The sequence below is a fragment of the Esox lucius genome, chromosome 20 (genome assembly GCF_011004845.1).
Source record: "Esox lucius isolate fEsoLuc1 chromosome 20, fEsoLuc1.pri, whole genome shotgun sequence".
Lineage (NCBI taxonomy): Eukaryota > Metazoa > Chordata > Actinopteri > Esociformes > Esocidae > Esox > Esox lucius.
In genome coordinates this window covers 4,769,000-4,793,629 of record NC_047588.1, presented here as the reverse complement: position 1 = coordinate 4,793,629, position 24,630 = coordinate 4,769,000, and the positions used below count along the sequence as shown (strand labels likewise).

At 40.8% G+C, this 24,630-nt stretch overlaps 1 protein-coding gene across 8 annotated transcripts in view; it reads left to right on the top strand.

The window, feature by feature from the left end:
- The window catches only part of plecb (plectin b), a 178,361-nt gene that overhangs the window by 73,987 nt on the left and 79,744 nt on the right, over positions 1 to 24,630 (top strand). For 2 of the 8 annotated variants that reach the window (XM_020041074.2, XM_020041072.2), the window contains exon 1: positions 3,188 to 3,376. The exons of the other annotated variants lie outside the window; for them this stretch is intronic. In XM_020041074.2, the coding sequence (XP_019896633.2) occupies positions 3,352 to 3,376 (25 nt within the window). In that variant the 5' untranslated portion in view covers positions 3,188 to 3,351. Of the gene's footprint in view, positions 1 to 3,187; positions 3,377 to 24,630 lie in introns of those variants that run through there. 8 annotated transcript variants of the gene reach the window in all.

Sequence of the window (24,630 nt, the reverse complement as noted above, 5' to 3'; positions counted from 1 at the left end):
TTGTCCAGAAGACACTCATTGACACCCTCCATGAGGAGGGTAAGCCACAGAAGGTCGTTGCTGAAAGGGCTGGTTGTTCGCAGAGTGCTGTTTCAAAGCACGTTCATGGGAAGTTGACTGGAAGTGAATAGTGTGGTAGGAAAAGGTGCACAAGCAACACGGATGACCACAGCCTTGAGAGGATTGTATATTGCACCTGTATACTCCCTTTGGAGGAGTGCGAACAACACCCAGCAACCAACCGTGATGGAGCTTGCAGGCACCTGACCTACCACAAGTTGTCACTAGAGTGCGATGAAACACCACAGCTCTGTCTGACGTCTGCCTCTGGCAGTGCTGGGCCAATTTGAACTCTATGATTGGCCGTCCGACATTGTCCGTATACCGTGACTGGATTCAAACACCTGTCCACCGCAATGTCTACGTTGTCCAGCTGTGTTTTGTAAATTGGTGAATGGAAGTTTCAAATGTTAGTTCCTAGAGCTGTATAATTAAACTTTTCATTGAACGTGTTTTCCTTTGCATGCATTTTATAGTTAAAATGGCACTGTGAGTGTGTTACAGTGGGATTGCCTCTACTATCTTGGAATTCGAAGTTTTTCAATAATTTATTGGTATTTTGAAGGACTTATATTTTATTCTTCTTTGGAAATTGCACAATACATAGAAGGACAAACATTCCCCGGACATTACTTGTTTTGATCCACCCACAAAACAAAACAGCCCCTCAACTCCCTTTCCCCTCTGACCCTATCTAATGTTACTGAGCTTTGAAAAAGCATTGTCTTCATTTATTGTCTTTGGTGTGGAGATCAAGTTTCACTCAACTTTGAGTAGATCTACTGAGGTCATGTTGTTGTGTGTTGTAGAGGATGTCAATTATTAACTATTATATTATTTATGTACATTCCATTGTCTGTTTCCACGTGCTTAAGCACTGTGCACCTTTGATACTGACCCTGCAAAACCACATCTGTTCAACATCTGTACATCATCTGCTTCTTGTTCTCAATTATCGAAAGTATTGATTTAGCAATAGGCCTACAGCTATCCACTATGTATAAATTAGGAAATGGTTAAGATATTGTCCTTTACCCTACACCTGAGAACAGGGGTACTTGAGTATTGTTTGAGAAGGTCTAAAGTAATGGCAAATGTATGAATAGATATAGTAACATACCCTGACCTCGGAACACATGCAATCTCTCACAGGTTAAACTGTTCACACCCTTTTAGTGGCAGAGTGTGACGCAGACAGAAACACGCACACCAACAAACTCTTCCTAAATGAGTGTTGGCCTTACTGGGGATCCTAACAAGTCTGATCCTAATTTGAGTGCTGAGTATTTGAGGGACAGCCTTTTCTTGGCAGTGGTTTGTTGATGTAATGAGGCTTAGACTTCCTGACTATTGACCCAACAGTGCTCCAAACATGTTATTATTTTGTACCTTTACTTAATTTGTGCATCAGTATTTTTTCTTTTTAAGTTCTGTAGTCTTCATTTTCCTTCAGATTTACAGCCTGACCTATGAACATTCAACACTGGGGTTTTTACACAGAAAATGTGTCAGCAAATTTAATGGATCACAGGACACATTACAATACTTTATTTTGATTGTGTTTTAAAATAAAATATCAAATTTAATGTCAATATATTATTTGTAATTCAGTAAAATAAAGATTGGACAGGGGTGTGAATACTTTTACAAGGCACTCTATTTGTCTTCCCAAGCCCATCTGGTGCCATTCGGGTTCTCATCAGTGCCCGCTAAACCAGGAAGTCTATACCATGCTCCTAATGCGACAGAAGGAACCTAATTCTTCTGCTCTTCTACCTGGAGTGAGCTCTTCTCTGCTGCCTGTAGTGTGCATCAAGGCAAGGGAACCAAATTTGAATGAATTCAATACTAACACTCCAAATCTGAACAGTGCTGACAATTTACACAGCCTTTGAGTTTAACACTCCGCTATTATTATTGTTTTTTACTTGTCATGCAATTTGTGCTCAGTGAATGTGCTAAAAATTTGCTAAAATAATTGTGGATATTAATGTAATCTTGCTACTCTTGTACTGTTCTTAAAAAGGTTTAGGCAGAAGGTTATGACTGTTTTCCTGACAAGCTTATTGGATGAGTTTACAGTTAGAAAGCATCTGTTTTGGCTTTGACATTCTTCACAAAGATTTTTTTGGGGTTGAGTATGCGCTACTGGCTTAGAGACAGGGATATGCCAAGTCAATTGATTACCCATCCTGCTCGATAGTGGGAAAACATATTTTCAATTGCTGGTGGCCTAGTATCAAACTCCCACAGCCCAGTACAGGTCCGAGGCCCAGTGTTTGGTTACCAGTAATCCAGTGTTCCTAAAATAATACATAAAACTAACCCAATAAATCTGACCGGACCTGGAATGCGGCCTGCAAGTTACTACAATACACCTTAGACTTCACATTTGCATAGATTATATTATTTAATGTAAATCAAAATTAAATAAAGTACCAATAAATGTGGAGTCATTTGCATGCAGCGTACATTTCTCCACTTCATTCACATGTGTGCTCTGAATAGGGTTGAACATGGCCACACAAGCTGCAGCCTGCTTTTCCTTCAGATGGGCTGGCAGAAGTCCATGTGACTGACCCGCTTTGTCACCAGGCCAGAACACTTAACCACCCCGACCTTCGACCTCTGTCCCAACTGCCGCTTTCTACAAGGGCTCCTCTGTCTGCCTCTGAAAGACTATTGAATTGTCTGTCTGGATGTGCTTCCCTGAACTGGTTCCCTAGAATGTGAGAGTTTTCAGACACCGTTAGCTTAGCTCTGCGGCATCATGTAAAAGTGCATTCAGAAGGAGATTGCAGTGGGTTGTTATCTACATCTTCTATTCATGACGACACCCTGGTCAGCAGGTGTGCAGTGCAAGTGGTCAGCTCAACTGCTTTGCGTTTTTCACTGAATCTTTAATGTTTATTTTCTCTTTATCTTGCTTCAGTTCTTTGAAGTTCTCACTCCCCCTAGCCTTTGTTCTGCCATTCTGAGTATCTCACCTTTCTCACAGCACTTGAGCAGTGCATTTGCACACAAATACACCACCCACTTTCTCTCTCCTGCGCAAGTGGAGCTGATATGGGCTTTATGAGGGAGGCTGTCTCTAATCTGTGAAAGGGGGATCCTGTTCTGTGGAGCTAAGAGGCGTGACGTGTTCGAAAGAAACAGGACGTTAGACAGCGAGAGAAACTCTGAGACCAGGCCAGTCAAAGTAACATCAACGAAAGAAAAAAAAAGTTTTATCAGGAAGCTGAGGAGAGTCCTTCTTAAGCAGTTCCGAAGCTCTCTTATCAAACGCCAAGCATGTCATCCTACTGCTCAACCAAAGGTAAGAGAGCCGACCGGGTGGAGAAATTTAAGATGAGTGCAGAAAACAATAGCAGGTGCAGAATGTGTGTGACGGGATCCTCTGGAGTAGCCTGGGAGTATAGACACCATAGCAGACTACAGCTAACACACAACGTTTGTCTGTCTACATTGGCTGAAGGACTCTAGAATTCCCTTTCTTTTGCACCATTTTTGCTGCACCGTTTCTAAAGACATAGCTGTGTGTGTGTGTGTGTGTGTGTGTGTGTGTGTGTGTGTGTGTGTGTGTGTGTGTGTGGGTGTGGGTGGGTGGGTGTGTGTGGGTGTGTGTGGGGGTGTGTGTGTGCAGTGCCCACATGGAGTGACTTGCTAGAGTTTCTAAAACGTAATAACAACACAAACCTAATGCCTCTTTCTGCATTTTCCATCCGTGTTGAATGCATGCAACAAACTACTCTGCTTACACACACACACACACCCATATACCACACACAAACTTGTTTATACCTAACATGAACACACATGTATACTTACTTCATACACACACAATAAACATTCATCACTTATATTGATGCTGCTACTTTTTTTTCTTACCTGTTTGCTGCTCACTTTTCCTATTTGTTTATTAGCCTGAATGAGCCCTGCCCTGCACATTAACTCTGTGTTAGTTGCTTCTGTAAATACACACGTTATTGTTATTCTTATAGCACTTATTTTATTTTTTGATATTATGTCAATACATTGTATTTATTCATTTTTATGTAAAGTTTTACTGCACTACAAGCGTATATACAATCACACATGTCCAGGAGACACCTGCAGTTAGGGTTTTAAGTTAATGTTTCAGTTTTCTTTTTATAATTCCCACTTGAATCTGGGATATTCCCCTGAGCTGTTATCAGCTGAAACTTTCTTGCAGGTCCGTCTGTCAGCATTAACATTTTAGTCTCCTCATACTTGCTTTAGACTCTTGCAGTACTATCTCCTTCACACTAAACCACCCTGGAATATCCCTGAAATACTAATATACGGTCTTATTCTGTAAGGAAAGCGGGGGAAATTAAAGCCATGTTTATTTTAAGTACTGGCTTGTAAACATTAGAGGCAGGATTCTACACAGTGCCTCTTTAAATTTGATTTCTTTTGGTTTTTGACACCTTTCATTAACGAAGCGCGTGACAAATCCAATATATAATATATACAATTAAGAGACCACTGCACCTTTTTCTTTCCTTTCCAAAAAAGTAGAAAAGGAAGGTTTTGAGTGAGGAATAGAAATGTTATAATTAAGAGACCACTGCAAATTGAACGCTTCTGTTCCTCACTCAAAACCTTCCTTTTCAACTTTTTTAGAAAAGTGGTCTCTTAATTTTTCTGGAGCTGTAGTTTGATTTGAACCTGGTTCTTAAAGTGTCAGCCTGGCTGATAGCCAATAGGCTGTTTATTGCACAATATGGCTTTTTCACTGTGGGCTCTTTGTCTGCTTGAGCCCTGGTTATGACCATGTGGTAGTTTGGGCTCTTGGTTGTGTGCCATCATCCTCTTACCTCTGCTTTGTTCCCTTGACATCTTAGACGATGTGAAGATCAGTGGTCATTTCTAGACCTTTCTCCCCTGTCGCATTATTTTTATGTCACTAGAATCCCGAGACTAATCCTCCATGTGGTTTACTTGGTTTGCCGTTTTGCAGGACCAAGCAACTGTTCCCTCCCCAGTTAGGTGTTACTTGCTCACACACACATACACATACACACACAGCAAAGGCAGATGGATGCGATAGACTATGCGCACAGTAACTATTCTCTCCAAGCTACAGTGAATTACAAATAGCCATCTGTTCCTTGCTCTTCTCCTGCTTATTGCCATCATTAAAAAGGTTCACTTGAGGTGAATCTTAAAAGTTCTTCCTTAAAATGTGTGTATACATCATTTGCACGTTGAAAGGGGACATGTACTGTAAGTTATCAGGCTGGCTGGCTCTGGTTTGTTTGGCTGTCAGTGCTGGGCTGAGTTTTGAAAAAGCCTGAAACAGCAGTCTGAAATTGCAGTTTGGACAGTTGAGGGAGAATGCATTGGCCTTCACAGAAAAAAATTGAGAGAACTGAGGGCTCGCCTGGTGAGCGGGCTGTGTCTGGGCACTGGTGGATGACAGTGGCTTTTTAAGCAAGGCTGACTGTGTTTTTCCCACCAAGTCTCCCGGGTGGGGCTGTCTCTTTCTTTGCTCCAGCTAATTCCGGATTTACTGTTGTCGTTACCTCAGAGGATAAGACTGCCCATGAGAGCGATAAGCAGAGTTTTGGATTGCTGTGTGTTAGGTTGGTGTGTGTTTGTGCAGGAGTGTGTGCATGCCATTATATGCATATGTGTGTTTTACTGAAGATCCTCACAAAGTAAAGCAGCTAAAACCCAGGATGTGTGTGTGTTTGTGGGGATTGATGTGTCCAGAGCATTTCTCCATACAGTAGGGTGCACATTTAAGTCATGGTTGCCATTCTTTAATATGTATAATATAGCACATTTCAGTAAAAAAAAAAAGCCATGACATTTTCTACTTTTTGACAGTCAAAAAGCTCTCTGGCCCTTGTGGAGCCACTTTGTGTCCTTCCAGAAAACGTGACCATACTGGAATGTTCCACAGTAGGAGTAGTTGGGAGTGAAAACAATGTTTCCCTCCCAGATTCATTAAGCTTTCTGATAGATGGCCACCTTCAAACAGAAAACAAACCAATCTATGAGTAATGAAAGCTTTCTTTTCACACTATTATCATTTTTGACCCACCAAGACTGCAGTAACAGATATGGAATAAGGATTCATCATTTACAAAAATGGTATCATACAATCATGGGTATTCAATTTCCTCTGAGGATGCCACTTTAATAGGTGATAAAATAAATTTCCAATTTGTGTGAGGTATTCATTATATAGTAAACATTTATATACATCGGTTGTTAATTGTTGCTTCTTTTGGACCAGGCCTATTTTAGGGCTTGTCTTTTTGTAGGGGTTCTCTGGTCTGGACATGTCACCTAAGTGATGATTTAACACTGTCTTGGTTAGGTGCTAGAAACAGGAGCAGGACTTTGTGGGCGGTAAACACTTTCAGACAACTGTGGGTGGTAAAGGCTTCAGATTCAAGCCAACGGTAGTGAATGACATAGTACCCTAGTTGTAGTTTTATAGAAGAAACCATACACATACACATATATTCTAACAGATATCAAGTGAATGGGTATATTTTGGGCCCTGGTGGGCGTTTCTTTACTGGAAATAAAACATTTCTAGGAGGAGGTGTGGGAGAAATCAAACTCAAACAAACAACTTTGGTTCATAGGTTCAAGGTTCAAAAGGTTTATCTGTCATTTGCAATAACATGTTATGGCAATGAAATGCTTGGTTTTCCTACTCCCGACAGTGCAGTTAAAAGTTACAAAAGTAACAGTAATTATAATACATAAATAAAAAGATAACACGAACTATCAATAATAACACTATACAAAAAACATGCATTGAAAATAATAACTATACAACCGTAGTGCAATGTAAAAGTGACAGGTGTGCATGATATGATTGGCAGATGAGCATGATATAAAGTGACAGGTGTGCATGGGACTATGGATGGAAGGGAGGAGGGGTTCCTGAATTGAGCAGCCTTACGGCCTGAGGAATGAAGCTGTCCTGTAGCCTGTTAGTTTTGGATTGAATACTCCTTTATCTTCTGCCTGACGGAAGCTTGGTGCGTAGGCGGTGTTATCTTTGCCCAAAATATATTCTTTTGTATATATTTTCCAGCTCCTCTACTTGCAGTCCTACACCACATGGAAATGGACAGTTCTTTGATGTAACTAAATCACAATTACAAACACAGCTGCAGAGATCACATTTCCTTGATTGTCAATTAGCAGTGCATACAGTGGGGAGAACAAGTATTTGATACACTGCTGATTTTGCAGGTTTTCAAATACTTAATTAATTAATTATTAATTATTAAAAAATCATACAATGTGATCAGCACCTCTACGTGCTTTGTAAGTAGGAAAACCTGCAAAATAGGCAGTGTATCAAATACTTGTCCTCCCCACTGTATGTGTCAGCTATAAAATAGGTCTGGCAATTAGCACTTTAATATTTGAGTTTTCAAAGCAACATGAGGCAACTAATAGAGTTCCAAAGAGGCCAGATAGCTGCTGCCAAATGACAGGTGCATCAATCACAAAACTGATAAATTATTTAATGTGTCAAGAGGAACCATCTCGGAAATCATGACAGCATATGCCAAACAGGGACAAATTGCTTAGGCAAAGATAAAAAAAGTGTTTGAGAGTCGGGCATAGACAATCTGGCATAGACAATCACTTAACAGGTTAGTTGCTCACTGCCCCAAAATTGCAGCCTAAAAAATTACCACAGAATTGAATTAGCACCTCTGTGGGCCAGTCTCAACAAAAACTGTACGACATGAGCTCCACAAAGCTGAGATTTATTGTAGGGCTGAAACCGTTTCAAAAACCAACACACACATACACATGACTTGGTATAACGAGCACATAACCTGGACCCCTGTGCAATGTAAAAACAGGACAATATCTGATGATTACTGTGTATATATATATATATATATACAGCTCCGGAAAAAGACCACTGCACCTTTTTCTTTCAAACATACATACTGTACACACACAAATACACATGCGCGCACACACACACACACTGATTAACACCATATACAGGGAAATAAAATTCATCATCAAGTTGACAACATGTTGAAGACCAATCTATATTAAGCACGAAAGGTTTAGGTTAAAATGCTTTAGTAGTTTATAAGGGGGATCAATGCTTCTTGAAGGTAATGATAAAAATAATTAACTTCTATAGAGCTTTGAATATATTCTCAAAGAATCTTCTCAAAGAATCAGATAAACGAACAATATATCAAGTCTGCCCCAAATTTTGCCTATTGATTTAAGATAATGATGCATTTAAAACCCAAAAGTCTCTACTTTTTTTTTACACCCAACAGATGGCAGTGTTACCAAGTAATCAGGCCCTGTGGTGTTAGCTGACATTGCAAGGCTGTCTTGCAATACTTGTCTGAAAATACTTAATGGTGCCACCTCCTACTGCTTCGGCCGTAAATCACTGAAACATCTACTACTGTTGAAACAAACATAAATCTTGACTAAACTTATGTTACGAGTTGGTTACTCAACTTTCCAATCTATAAGTTGTTTGGGGGAAAACCCTAATGTGAAACATATTTTACTAAATGAATTGATTTGCTAAAGAACTAAAGGCAATGTTAGAACTAAAGGATTAAAGAACTAAGGGCAATGTTTGAACTAAGGGCAATGTTAGAGCTAAGGGCAATGTTAGAACTAAGGGCAATGTTAGAACTAAAGGATTAAAGAACTAAGGGCAATGGTAGAACTAAGGGCAATGTTAGAACTAAAGGATTAAAGAACTAAGGGCAATGTTAGAACTAAGGGCAATGTTAGAACTAAAGGCTAAAGAACTAAAGGCAATTTTAGAACTAAAGGCATTTTTAGAACTAAAGGCAATGTTAGAATTAAAGGCAATGTTAGAACTTAAGGCAAAGTTTCAAGCCTGTATCACAGATCAAGGTGGAAGATATACTTTTCCCCCACCACTTAATGTGCACTAGCCTATAGATTAGTTCTCAGACTGCTTATCCAAACTGAAGCCTTTAAAAGAGATGTGTTGTTAAGCTCATGTTTGTTTGTGGTCCGCTTCACTTATCGCGAGCATATTCAAGAATTTGTCTACATAATGTAAATACAGTGTATATAAAAAGTCTACACACCCCTGTTAAAATACCAGGTTCTTGTGATGTAAAAGAATGAGACGAAGATAAATCATGTCAGAACTTTTCACACTTTTATTGTGACTATAATTGAATTGAAAAACAAACTGTAAATCTTCAAGGGGAAAAAATAAAATATAAAAACCTTACAATAACCTGGTTGCATAAGTGTGCACACCCGCTTATAACTGGGGATGTGGCTGTGTTCAGAATTAACCAATTACATTCAAACATGTTGAATAGAAGTCATTACACACCTGCCATCATTTAAAGTTACTCTGATTAATCACAAATAAAGTTCAGCTGACATTGTCTTAGTTGCATGTCAGAGCAAAAGCCATGGTCCGAAGAGAGCTTCCAAAGCACCAGAGGGATCTCATTGTTGAAAGATATCAGTCAGGAGAAGGGTACAAAATAATTTCTAAAAGCATTAGATATACCATGGAACACAGTGAAGACAGTCATCATCAAATGGATAAAACATCACCAAGAACAGAAACATTACCAAGAACTGGACATCCCTCCAAAATGTATGAAAAGACAAGAAGAAAACTGGTCAGGCTTCTAAGAGGCCTAAAGCAACATTAAAGGATTGTGACAACAATCTCCCGTATTCTTCATATGAATGGGCTATGGGGTAGGGTGGTAAGACGGAAGCATTTTCTTACAAAGAAAAATGTCCAAGCCCGGCTGAAATTTGCTAAAACTTACATCAAGTCCCACAGAAGCACATGGTAAAATGTTATGGTCTGATGAAACCCGAGGTTGAACTTTTTGGCCATAATTCCAAAAGGTATGTTTGGCGCAAAAACAACCCTGCACCTCACCCAAAGAACACCATACCCACAGTGAAGCATGGTGGTGGCAGCATCATGCTTTGGGGCGTTTTTCTTCTGCTGGAACCGGGGCCTTAGTCAGAGTGGAGGGAATTATGAACAGTTCCAAATACCAGGCAAATACCAGATACTTCAGGCATCTGTTAGAAAGCTGAAGATGAAGAGGAAGTTCACCTTTCAGCACAACAACAACCTAAAGCACACATCCAAATCTACAAAAGCACGGCCTTACCAGAAGAAGAAGACGTTTTGGAATGGCCCAGCCAGAGCCCAGACCTGAATCCAATTGATAATCTGTGGGGTGATCTGAAGTGGGCTGTGCACAGGGGATGTCCTCGCAATCTGGCAGATTTGGAGCGCTTTTGCAAAGAAGAGTGGGCAAATATTGCCACGTCAAGATATGCCATACTAATAGACTCCTACCCAAAAAGATTGAGTGCTGTAATAAAATCAAAAGGTGCTTCAACAAAGTATTTGTTTAAGGGTGTGCACACTTATGGAACCAGGTTATTGAGATTTTTTTTAATCTCAAATATTTCAGTTTGTTTTTCAATTGAATTGTTCATGTTATAGGTCACAAAGGTTGAAAAAGTTCTGACATGATTTATCTTACTCTCATTCTTTTACATCACAAGAACTTGGCATTTTAACAGGGGTGTGTAGACTTTTTATATCTACTGTATTTGCTTTATTAAAACATACAATAATAGCTCTGACATGTTGTTTGTTTGTTTCTTCAGGTGAGTTCATCTTCTACTGTTTGACTGTTTTAAAGTGTTGGCCACCAGGATCTGCTACCATCTGCCTCAGGATAAGTACAATCCTCAAATAACATGAACTGAACAACAACATACATGATGGATGGAATCCACATAAAGGCATTGAGGCAATGATTTTATATAGTATACAAACATGTTGAATGTCCAGGGCCAATGTTTGCCTTCATTATTTCCCAGTAGCTTCTGCTCAGGCAGATAATTTAATTTTGGATGGACAATGGTTTGAACAGATGCCCGAGTGCACCTTTTGAATGTCCTTGCCAACTCTATTGCAATAATATATTGAGTTTCAATGCAGTGTGGTTGTACAGCAGGAAGCATACTGGGATCAGAAGGTTAGGGGATGCTTAACGGTTTCAAAATGAACAGGAATGTTAGTGAGGTAATAATGTCCGTCTTCATTTTTGAAAGGTGGCGGCTTTTGGGATAAGATCAAATGGCATGTCCACATCAACATGCACACACACACAACCCACTCCCATTCCCCTAAGTCATGTGTGACTCATACTGACCCATTGCTTTGTTTAAGCTGTGCTGAAAGAGATCCCCTCTAGTCATGTTACATGTCTGTGCAGTGGCTTGTCTTGCAATCATACTCACATCATAAACACTCAGGAATGCATTGACACCTGGGCTAGAAACGCATGGGCCCACTTTTTCAAAATGTTTTCTAATCAGTCTGGATTTTCACCCATCGGTTTTGGATTCAATGCATACAAATTGAATGATTTGAACTGGAGTCCCCAATCAAGTTGATGATGTTGATGTTTATTCTATGCTTTTAATCCTATCCAATAGCAAAAATCTAGATTTCTTATTGTGGAGTTGACCCCTTATTGTGGAGCAAATACATGCACGTGTTTACCGCTCCTGAATTCACAACACTTGGTCTTTTGATGTTAACTGTGCCTTCATTTATATGACCAGTGCATTTCCTTGATTGTAGTCATATGGCGCTCTACTGTATGGATTGGACACACACCCTATTTGCAGTGCAAGGGATCTGTTGAGCGTAGAAAAGTTTTTTATTTTTTTTATTTCTGCTGAGCAAGTTACTGACAAGCAACTAGAGCAGTAGTCAGTTGCACTATTCAAGAGGCCTAAACGATGTCCTTTAATCACTCTCGGGAACTCAGTACACAATGTATAATTCAAAAACCTGGACACACCTTGCATGAGTCCTTTCAGTTTGACAAAAGGAGGTTGTTTTGAAAGAAAATCCATCTGGTTGGTATTGAATTCCTCCCGAGGGAGCCTGTTAGTATAACTTTTCCTTCATTAGTGTTACTGCAGTACCTATGTTACGCCTTCATCCTCGTTAGCCATTACAGACAGTTGCCAAGTCACCATGGGATGAACATGATAGGTCGCTGACCAGATATACTATACATCTCCCTCTCTCCCAGCTACAGGGAAAAGAGTATAACTGACATGCTGGAACGACCAGAGATGGAAGGAGTAAAGAGCATATTGCGCTGTGCCTGTTGTTTAGATTGGCTCTGTCCCAGTTGCATTTGCTTTGCTGGGTAGTGTAAAACAGCTTTGGGTGATAAGAGAAGGAAGAATAAATCTTAAATAAATCAAATATTTTGTAATCATTTTTAACAAATTTATTAAAGGAGTAATTTGTGATTGGGCAATAAAGCCCTTTATCTATTCCCTGGTGTCATATAAACTTTTGGATATCGTATGAAGGAAGTTTAACGTTGTTTTGCAAGAAATTCTAACCAGCTAGTATTTGCGCAGACGCTAGTTGACAGCTTCCTTCAGACAAGAATGCGGAGACATGCAGAGAGCTCATATGACTAAGGGGAAGGATACTGTCAAATCCAAAACAAAAGGCACATCTCAATAGGTGGTCCAGATGTGTGTGTTAATCTGTTGTTCCTTGTGGCCTGCTCCATGACGTTTGCACTTGTGATTATAAATCAGAATTATGCTCAAACAAATGTTTTACCTTTAATTGTGGGTCCCCTGGCTGTATCTGTAGGGTCATTCTTTAATAGGGGAGCACATGTTGGTGAACTGTTTCATTCTGGTGCTTTGCTGAACCAAACCCATCTACAACATTAGTGGGGTGAACCCTAACCCTGATTTGACATGTTAATTGCTTTACTTTATTAACTGTGGGTGTGGTGCATTTGTTGTCAGGGATCCCGCTGAACACGTTACCTGGCCAGAGGTATCTGCCTTGAGGAATAGATAACAAGTAATAGTTATCTGATCGGAGTCTTTGATGATTTCATCACATTCGGGCTATATCCTCTCTATCTTTTTTCTTTTTGTGGAGGGATAATCTTTGTGATAGATCCTTGACATACTACTGTACCCCTAATGAGTCCAAGCCATTATAATGTTGACTTTGAGTGTGATGTGAATTCTGAGAGAAGTCACCTTTTTGGCATGCATGTTGTCCATGTTGTGTTAATACTCATTTTGAACCAACAAATTCATAGACTGAACAACTTACAAATATGTAATTTGTCGCAAATTCAAGTACTTCTAGATCCAATCCACCCATTAAAGTAAACTGTGGAAGTTGAGAACTGAACCATACAAGTAGATAGAAATTCTGTTTCTATGGGCTCAACTGAAATGGAAGCTCATGGTAAAGGTTGTTTTTCGAGAGGTTTCCTAATTTTTGCGTATCGTGTATATTATCATTGTTCCACTTGAGTTGCAGGTGATTTTTTTTCTCATCGTCGGGACTTCCCATAGTGTCCTTGTGCTCAGCCTTTGCTTTGAGAAACAAAATAACCGTTAATCTCTCCCTGCAGCTCGTCTGTGTAGGTAGTTGACCACACAACAGTCTACTTCATAGCTGTCAGTTACTCCAGTTGGGGCGTCACCCATCTTCAAAACAATGGTTTGGATTTCAGGAACTGCACTTACATGTCGGCCATAAACATGAAGTTACCTGTTTAAACAATCTCCTGTTGACACCTCTTTTAGCTTCCCCAAGAGGCTGACATGTCTTAATCAGACCGCTGGATGTTGAACTACAGTTGTGATGGGATTTTAAGAATATAGGTTCTACTTTACTCATGTTTTTTTTTATTTGGTCCCCTCATTTTAATTATTTTTAAGGAGAGTGGAATTTCTAGTTTCTTGAAGTATTTTTGTAGCTTTGTAAATGTGTTCTTTTGACAGTGGGAATCATAGGGTGGTGACAGGACTTGAACCCTGGTCTCCAGGGTGTGTCTTATGTGCACGGAGACAGGAATGTTACCACTGAACCATAGCGCTGCACACTTCATTTAATTTTTAACAACTGTTAAAACTTGTATCGCCTCAGTTTCAGTCACCTTTTTTAAGACTGCTTTTCACACATCTGCTGAAACCTAACAACTCCTGAGAGTGATTCACTGTACTGTAGGTTAAAGTAGTTCCTTGGAGCTGTACCGCAGAATCGTTATCTGTTGTTAGTGTTTAAGATCGCTACACATGAAAGGATTCAGGTGGGAAGCTTAGTGAAAGCTCCCTTTCTGGTTCTCTCTTACAGCTGAAGCCTTCAAAACAGACACACCCCTTGATGTTATGTGGAGTCCGTGGCTAACTCGCAGTCCCTGGAATCATAAAGACCCTGTTGTGGAGAGATCAGCTCGTAGAAAGTCCCATTTGATGATAGCGCGAAATGAATAACAATGTTGGAAAGTCAAATCCCTTGTGATGTCCAGAGTCGAAGTAGAAAGGACCCTTTCTTGTCTCTACCCCGAACACAGTAAATAAAGTACACCAAAACGCTTTTACGAATGCTAGTGCGTTAAGCTATTTTTCCCTTGTTCCGCTCAGAGGAAGAATGCAACTGATTCATTCCCTCCAGATGGAGTTTTTTATGGGCAAAATGTGGAGAGTAAATCACCTTATTGTGTTGCTGTCTCTTTGTTTCCTTTGTTTCCTGCTGCGCTTTTGGTCAAGTGTGTGTGTGTGTGTGTGTGTGTGTGTGTGTGTGTTTGTTGGTCTATTAAATGCTGACAAAGTTGATTGTCGGGATGCCTGTCTAATACCATAGCTGAGCCTCTTCAAGTTTTTATTCACATTTTCAGATTCTACCTAAGTCATTGCCAGTAAGGAAGGGTGTCCTGTGTCAGTTTTGTTTCTGAGATGGTTGCCGGGGGAACAGCCACGTTCTATCAACCTCTGCTGCAGACAGCGCTGTATTTGCATAGCATGTGTCCCGTCTACAGGAGGTTGCTATGGCAAACTGTGGATCACACTGACCACTCCCACATGTGGGTTTGTAGTGGCTGAGTCATAGCACAAACATTCCCAACAAGATTTTTATTGCACCTCTGCTTTCTCACCATTTTGACTTGAGGGCTGCCGTCGGTTTTTAACCATGGGATGCCTCTGAGGGGTCGGCACTTTTCCCTATTTCTTTATCGTTGGCCAACTTTTTCCTATGCTGCGCCTTTCTGCTGGAGTGTAGTTTAACCACTTTAGTCATTTCAATGCAGGCGACCAAACACTTCCCTCTGGTCTGGAGGCAGCCGCTGGCTCTGGGTGGTGCAAATGGGCGGGGCCCGGCATTGGCTGGCACTCACAGGCCTGGCAGTCCCAGCAAAAGCGGACATTTTCCTTGCTGCTCCTCCATCTTAGTTACATTTCCACTCATACAAGAGAGAACCAATAACCTTTTATCATTTTACCCTGTTAAAAGTTCTATTGGGCATTAATGTTACTATACATATAGTGCATAGTATTTCTTAAAAAAATGTGTTGCACTTTTAAGCAAATAGTGTCTCTGTGAAACAATTTGTTTATAATATGTAATTCCAGGCTATTTATGCAAAACACTTGAGTAATGATACAGGTGGTTTCTGCATGCTTGTGCAAGGCTTGCGTAAATGCCGTTCTTAAGTTAAATGAAAGAACTTCAAAAGAGATAATTACAGGTACTGTCAGCAAGGGGAGACCGGTCTGTCGACTGGCATAATTATTTCTGTTTCGTTGATAAAATATGTGCATCAGTTTTGTTCTACTGGTCTTAAAAAGCATCCAGTGAAGGGAACTGATATGCACCGTTTCTGTCAAGACCAAATGTGGGGAGTGTCTGTCTGTCTATAATCTTCCAACATTCTAAACCTTTTAAAATTGTGGGCAATCCGTCATCTGGCCTGAAAACCAAATGAATCCTTTATTAGTGATGCAGGTACACTAAAACACCATCTAATATCTCCCTCTCCCATTGCCATCCAAACACATTTCAGCCTCCAACTGTCAGCAGAACAACTGAATGTTTTCTTTAACAACCTGGGCTTAGGCCTAAACACTTTCTTCTATAAACTCTGGAATGAGTAGAACAGAGGTGAAGATTGACTGTGGGGTGAATCTGGGTACTGTATTGAAATGCTGTGTTGCTGCTTTTAACAAATGAGGTTGCAGCAAAGAAGGACAGAATTGTTCCTTTCTCTTCTCCCTCCTCAAGTTTTCTCTCTGCTTCTCTGTCTCTCCATGGCAATGTCCTGCCTTGGTGTTAATCAACAGGGCTGAAGTGTGTGAGGCCTCTATGGACAAGACGTCTAGTGTGTATGTGTGTGTCTCTGGACTGACGGGTTGTGTCTGGAACAATGCGTGGGTTCCCCTAGATGTATGTGCTACGGGGGAACGGGAGCGAGGCGGGTCCGGGAGCAGGAGTAAGACAAGTCGGTTCCTGGCAAATGCTTCCGATTTATGGTGTAGGCCCATGTAGATGTTGCTTTGTCTTTATGGGCACATTAGACAGGAGATAAAAAGAAGCCCTTGTTCTGTCCCCTGCATCTCCACCCCTTCCTCTGCTCCTTACTCCCGTCTGGAGTGCCATTTGGATCTGCAGATCTTCAAGTCGCACAATGTGTTTCCCACTGGGGAGAAGAGTGGTTTGTTCGTGGTGTAAGTCAGCAAAGGTGGTGAAAGGGTTAGTTTAGTCTTTGGAGCGTAGGAGAGGTTTGAGTGAATAGATCCAAGAGACCCTGAGGTGACACCTAAAGGTCAAAGGAACCCTAATATGGCTCAGAGGTCAATTGGTGACCCGCTTGGAGACCGCTTCTGGCGCAGCACTAAGAAAGGTAGGTTCATTTTCCAAATGTTTGTGGAAAAAAAGCAGAATCATGGATTACATTTTCTGTTGTCCCGTGGACTTTTACAGGTCAGATATCATTAAGTCGAAACCAGTTGAAACTGCCCTGACGGCTTGGTCGGAGCACCCAATAATTATTTTCCTGGTTGTTTTACCCCATACATCGGAAAGCACGTTTTACAACATATTTGCAGCTGGTTTTGCTGGTGCTGTTCATGAACTGCCCTCAGCCAGGTGTCTGACAGACGTTTTGTGCTTCAAATGAATAATATTGCAGTTGAGCTCGCAGTTACTTATTTATTTTTTTGCGTGACTAAAATATGACATTTTGCAGACCTGTTCTATCCAGAGGGCTGAGTGTAGAGACAGACAGATTGGTATTGAAAGATTGTCAGACCCCACAGTTAGCCTGTTGATGGTTAATGCCGATTGGAGCAAAAGTGCAGGGATTATCATCCTTATATTTTGGCTGCTGCAGAGCTTGGCTGTTTTGAAATCTTTGACTCCCACAGGGCCTTTGGAATGAAAAGGACTGTTTCACATTCCCCCCTGACCTCGGATCAGATCCCTATGTCTGCTCGAACTTGTTTATGGCACACTAAGCCTTTGCCTGCTTTCTCTGGGAGTACACAATGTACCATCACACTTTTAAATGAAACATTGTGTGAATATATAAATCTTCCTTTTTTGCCTAGAACTTAAATATGGTTGTGAATTGAAGCACAATGCGATAAACCAGTAATACATTTTAGCCAATGCACATTATGTATTCCGTGTGATACTTAATATACTGTTAATCAGTCAGATGCCCATTCTGCAACCCTATTGTATCAGCTATTGGGACCGTTTGCCAGAGGGGGCGTAGTTATAGTTAGGTTGGTGATGGAGCACACAATCTTCCTCTACTATATGTCAGCTCCTTAGAAAAGTACACTGAAGGAGCGTGTGCGTGACTTGGCACTCTTTCTGGGCACTGCTGTTTCTGTTGCTTGTTTTCAGTGGGTAAGGGATAATCTCTGACTTCACATTTCTTTCCACTCTGGAAAAGGAGAAGTCAATGTGATCCATGACTCATGGAGTTTAGAAACACAGACAAGGTTTCTAACCCCGTCCGACCATCCCTGCCTCCAACCCGAACGGTGCTTGGCCCATTTTGTGCCACCTATTTTGGGACTGACGGTCATGACGCGGTAGTGGACCGCTGCACCGCCGGGGAGCCCTCCAATCTATGGTTTTTCCATGGGTGTTTTATTCTTAGCAACCGTGAACATCAAAGCTACTGTCATTATGTTGTGTAACACAAAGATGGCTATTATTCAGAAATGATGTCAGCATGGTTTTTATAAAGGTGAATGCATTCTGTGGAAAGTGAAGCTTTTTAGAATGACTGGAGAATAGGAATGTTATTGGTAAACATAAACCTTATATAACGGTTGTTTCTACCGCCCAGATATTATTTGCCAGTATTTGATTCCAATGTTGTTTTAATTATGAGGCAGTGTCTGGAGGCAATTCTTGCTTGGCTGTGTTTCCAGAACATCTCCTGGGGTCTGCCATCGATCACATAGCGTAAATGTTCTTTCTCTGCCTTTCTATATTTTCTCCTCTCACAGACGCAACACCCTCTATCCAGACGCCATCACTTTCCTCCCCTGCAGTCCACGTTGATTTGTAACACCAATTAGCTGAGCCCAATCAGCTGTTTATTATACTCACAATGTGTGGAATGCAATTGGCACCTTTTTCCTCCTCACTTTCTTTTAGTATGCTCATGAGAAAGATGCTTTTTTTTTTGTCTGCAACAAAATTCCCTGTGGTTCTCCAGTAACTTACACTAGTAGTGGCCTTTCATGGTTTACTGACAACTCTGACCTAGAGATGCCAACTCTTCCACTGCACCTCATTGTCCTCTCTTTGTATGGTTATGGACTCCCTGCCTCAAGGAATACCAAGTCCTCTGGATCTCTCTTGATTGCCCCAGTTGAGTTGCCTGATTTGTGTCTGAGGTTCATCTAATGCTCATGGCCCTCTTGCATTTCAATTGACCAACAATTCTGGAAATTGTTGTCAAGCTGTCAAGACTGTCCTATCGCATGTGGATAATATCAAACCATATAAAACCATGTAATAAATAGCATATTTTGAATAGTTCTGATTCACAGGTGAAGCCTAGCTTAACCCCGAGTATGCTCCTTTAAGGGCAGTTTCCCGAACACAGATTACATTTAGTCTAAGATTAAAATTGAATTCCCACAGAGATTTTCCATTGAGCTTGGAGATTTTTTTCCAGGACTAGGATTAATCTGTGACTGTTAAACTGTAGTTTTAACCTAGGTGTCCTGATACAAATGTAATATACTGTTACCATGATGATAAGTACAGGGCTCTACCTTCTCTCCAGGTTTTGTTTGTATAGTTTATGATTTTGGGCCAGATCTCCTTTGACCTTGATTTTTCAGTCCTATAGACTAGGCTTAATCTATGTCAGAGAAACTGTCCCTTTTAGTTCTAGAACTAGGCTTTATATGGGCAAAATGTCCAGACTGCTATTATTTGTCATTAAATCAAAGCATTTATAGTCATTAATTTTAATACCGAGTATACGTTTTCCTCTCTATTAGTGGCCGATTGACAGGTTCAGGAGTAAAACCCTCTCTCCAGCTGCTTACAGTACTCTTCTAGTTGAGAGGTTATTTTCACACGTGTCAGCCCTTTTTCAGAGTGGACAGCTGGATGCTTGTCCCCAACCAAGGGGTTATCCTGAAAAGCTGCCAAAGCACAATTTAAATTTAAATACAAATTGCAAATTATAGTTTTTTTGGTGCAATTGAATTGCTTTTAATTCCTGACCTCCAAAAATAAATTGAACTTCTCATTGCAAATGCTTACTTTAACAGAACAAAACACCCCAAAAGTTTCCCATTGTACTAGCACTCAGTAGGCATCATTAATTTCAGTTGAATATTCATTGTTAGAAAGCCTGCGCTGCATTGGCTGATCAAGGGGAGGGAAGCTTAACTAATTCTTGTTCAAGTGAGCTAGTGCCAAATGCATCTCCACAAGTATTGTAGCTGGAAATCTCAGCTCTAACTCTGTTCATCTGGACTCCACATGATCTCTGATCTCATTAGTCATTTGAAGACTGACGGGTTAGCTAGGCTGTTGTATTGTAGGGAAATAACAACCAGGAATTGATTTGTTGTATATTTCGCAGGAGAACACTAATATTTCCCTGGTAAAGTCTTGAGATGTTGTCAGTGGTAACAAATTCATCTCTTTATTTTCTTGCAAGCTGAGATCTCAATGGACTTCCTCCCAGAGGCAGGGGCTCTGGGTCTGGATGATTTATCAGCTGGTATAATTATATCTACCGGCCACATGACTTTAAGCTTCCTGTCTTTCCTGGAGTTATTACTCACAATAGAAAATCTAAATGTCATACTCCTCAAATTATCTCCCCTCCTCTCCGTATCACAACCCGTTGGTTGAGAAGGCAGAGATTCCTCCCCTCTGACCTTATCCTCCAATGGGTTTTTAAGAGAATAGGAGAGAGGTATGCAAGGACGACGTGAGTGAGAGTCTACCACTGAAAACACACTGGTCGCATACAAATAAATGATGACCTTTGATTTCCTCGGAGGGGCTGTATTGGCTCTGCGTTTGATATCAAAGTGGGCCGGCAATTGGCACGTGTCTCGGACGGGCCATTGAGCCCCAGTGCACAGTGCCGTTACGGTGGGCACAGAGCCCAGACTGCCCCCCCTGACATGGGTGCTGACATGTCTATTCTGGGCAGAGTGGACTCTTGGACACATCCCAGCCGACTAACCAGGAACCGGATCTGGCTGGACGCACTGGCGTCTGATGTCGACTCTCTGTCTCCGGTTTCACATTACCTTGTTCTTTTACTCCCCGGCCCACATATTGTCATAAAGACCAACGTTTTGTAGTTACATTTTACAAATACATTTTAATCATGTAGCAGAAGCAGTTATCCACTGCTACTTACAGGCGCAATTAGGGTTGTGCCTGTATTCCTCAAGGTCAGAATGTTTTTCAGCCTTACCGGCTCAGGGATTTCATCTACTGGATACTAGTGAAGCTCTCACCACTAGGCTGTCCAATTTTAACAGCTCAGAGACAACAAACCATCTTTACAGTGGATTGTCCTCCCACTCCGTTCGGTTTATGGACCTTTCATTAATGCCAACCTTAGCTAACATCAAGCCCTTGCAAACCATTAGTACACTTTAAAAAACATATAGTCAGCTGTGTTGTAGTTGAATGGATTTGTGAAAAGCGAGATACATGGGTCCAGGTATGCAGGTCGTAGGCCATTGTAAGCCGACGGATGTTTAATTCAGATTGTGTGTATAAACCGTGAAATTCTACCGCCTGGCAGAGGATGTTGACACAAATTATCCTGAATGAGGAACGTTGGCATGGCATGGTGGTGGCATGGTGAAAGTGGCCAATGATATTAAAGATGTAGTGCAACATTTTGTCCATCAGATCTATTTGTTCAACCTACCCAGAGTCAGAGGAACATGTGGATACAAACTGTGCTGTTTCATGTACTTTTACATTAGTTTCTGAAACCATTCCTAACAGGTGTTTAAACATGTTAGTGTACGTGGTCAGCTGTCCGTTTATTTTTCCTGTTATTAGTTTCTAATCAGGTGTGCGTTGCCTTTATGATAGATCCTGATGCATTGTTCCTTTATTGGGAGGCAGGTACCCTATACTGTATAGCGCTTTGTTGTGTCGGGTCAGTATATTTTATCCAATCCTCGAGTCGGCATGGTGAATACATACGTCATTCTGCCCCAAGAGCAACGCAGGTAACCTTACTGGTCTCTAGGCAACCAATCCTCCGTCTCTTGCACCCCTACAAAGCAGTGGCTTAGGGTTGAAAGCAGAAGTACAATTTCAGTAGAAACATTTGTGCAACAGTTCATTAATTAAAACCTGCGCAGATGCATCTCAGACAAAACAGAGGTCCTTTTTAATAGCTCGCCGGACTTTACCAGCAGTGGCGTCATTGAGCCTGGGTGTCCAGGTCTCAAAGTGACAAAAAATAATAATAGAAAAATGGACCCATATCTGTTCATCTATAATTCCGATCACGCATTATGACAATGTAGACGTGTAGGCCGCTAGCATGTACATTGAAAATGTCCTCATGTACATTCATGGGGGGTGAGGGCTAGGCCTCGAATGTATTGTGATCCTAGCAACGCCTCTGTTTACCAGCAATAATAATTATATTAATAATTAAAACAGCTCAAAACGTCATGTGCCTGTTTAACTATGTTGGTTACCACACAAACCACACAAAATCTCACATTTCCCCACTGTCTTTAACTATTCCAATCACGCTAAGGAATTTCATGGTTTTTGCTTTTATATTGCATACAATCAATTTATTTGTAGTGTACATGAAGTAGACCATTGTTGTAGCAGGTTTCTAATGATGCCCTTGTTTTTTATTTCATGCAGTTAGCTAGGTTTAACAAGCTGTCTGCGGTCTCAATACGATAGATGTAATGACCGTTATTACAGGTAATTATTTAGACTTGATGCCTTGATTGACGTTGACTTGCACCTAATGGTTGTGTAGTTTGGCTGAGAGTGCAACGCTAACTGTTAGAGACAGCTGTTTGTGAAGTGACAGTCTAGTCCAGCTGGCCGGAACAACATATTTATGGCCTACTGCAAACCTGAAATAGGAGATTTGACTTTCTCTGAACTAGAACACGGTCTGTATAAGTGTTACCATAGTAATAGGAAAGAAAACAGTTTTCAGTGACTGGCTGAATCTGGATCTGACTGCAATGTGGTTGGAAGTTGTCAGATGTCTATTTTCCACTCATTGGTATTTTGACCAATCAAATCAGCAGATTATGCACAGAGATTGTTGTGTGCTTCAAAGACCAATTTGTGGAAAAATATCAAAATTGCTCTACCTGGGTAAATGCAGCCGAAGCAGAATGTACTTTTTTTAATAGCTTTTATTATGTTGCCTCACCACAAAGCATTCATCTGTGAGTTTCACTCCAATTTTTTTATAGACCTGATAAATGTGTAAACAAAATGTATGGACATATAGATTAAATATCAAATATTCTACCTCCATCTCCCTTCCCTGTAGAACAGTGGTTCTCTCTGGTTTGCTTCGACACCCAATTAGAATGAGGTTGTCAGTTGAAACCAAATGTGTGCCTCAACATTTTTGTGGGGCCAAAATGCTATATGGAGTGCTTTTTTGAGAATGCCATTTTGGCAGTAAATGTAGTAATAAAGTTAGACAAAGTTAGACAAAGTTAGGCAAAACATTTCCACTTTCTATTTTGTGAATAATGCCCTATTGCTCATATTATTCTTGTGGAAGACTGGTGGGAAGCTCATGTGTTTAGGACCACAACATCTTCTAAATAGCACTATATTGAAATTACTATGTGAAAACCATTTAAATATGTGAAGGGTTATGTTTAAAAAAAAAATGACACACTTTCTATATTAGTTGTTTAAATTCAGACAGGATTATTTCTCTTCATGACACTTATTCAAACCCCTTCTAAAAAAAATCTAAACTGCTTGCTCATCCACCAATTTAAAACCACAGCACAGAGACTCCTTCTGACACAATAAGAGGTGAGTGGACGTGACAGATGCACTGTAGAGATAGAAGTGATCTCGGGAAGGTAATGTGATATCATGTTCCTGAGAGCTGTTAAAGGTTAGCTGTAATGTACAGGCTCTTTATAGCTACAGTTGAGTCCGAAGTAGTAGGAGTTCACTGGCTATATCAGGGCATGGACCCTCAATGTGAGTCGTTTGAAATTAAGGAGAAGTGGTCCTTGCAACCTGTTGCATCACTTAATGGGCTGTGCTGGGACATGCTGGTGTGTCCCTTTGTAATTCCTCTCCACCTTGTGGTGACTCACAACCCAAAAACTGATATTAATAGTGTTGAAAACCAGTACGATTAGGTATTTGAGGAATATATGTATATGCATATTTGGCTTGTAAATAGTTTGATTTGTCAAAGAATTTCAGTCGAACACATTATAGCGTATTTCCATGTTACAGTAGCTATTGCCTATCTCACATTCACTAAAATAAGCTCTTTATCATGTCAAACAACACAATAAAAAAGGCTTTGGACAAGAGATCTGCAGTTTGCCGGCAGATACTCTCTCTGTGCATGTGGGTATGTCTGTGTGTCTGTAGGGCAAATAACAAGCAGTGATACTGGATCTGAAATGTGTAGAGTTGTAGTGAGCGTCAAGCTACTAGTAAGTAAATACCTGGAGTGCTTCTGGGATAACACGATGTGCCTGAAGGCTGCCTTCTTTTAGCTAAAGAAGTCCAACCCACTCATAGAACCATTATGTAGCACTGAGGGGTGTGTATAAGCCTGTGTTTGTGTGACAGTGAGTGAACACACATTTTGGTGGGCGTCACCTTTTAGTCACAGCCTCGCATGTGCTCAAGCACTAAAGAGGTTTGTTGGGTACTTCCATTCATTTAACTTCTCCTCCGTTTTTTTCCTACCCCGTAAACTCCATTTTGTTATTTTTATTCTGTCATCATTCATTCTGGCCTTCTGTCGTTGAGTGTGTATATTTCGAAGATCTTTCTTTTTGTTTTTCCATGCCAGCTTTTCCTCAACTGCATAGAGAAGGTAGGAGGAGTCGTTTGGAGCAGTGTGCCTCTCTTTTGAACACACCCACCTACACACACTCCTGTCACTGCCGCTGCATGAGCCAGACCGGAGTCTG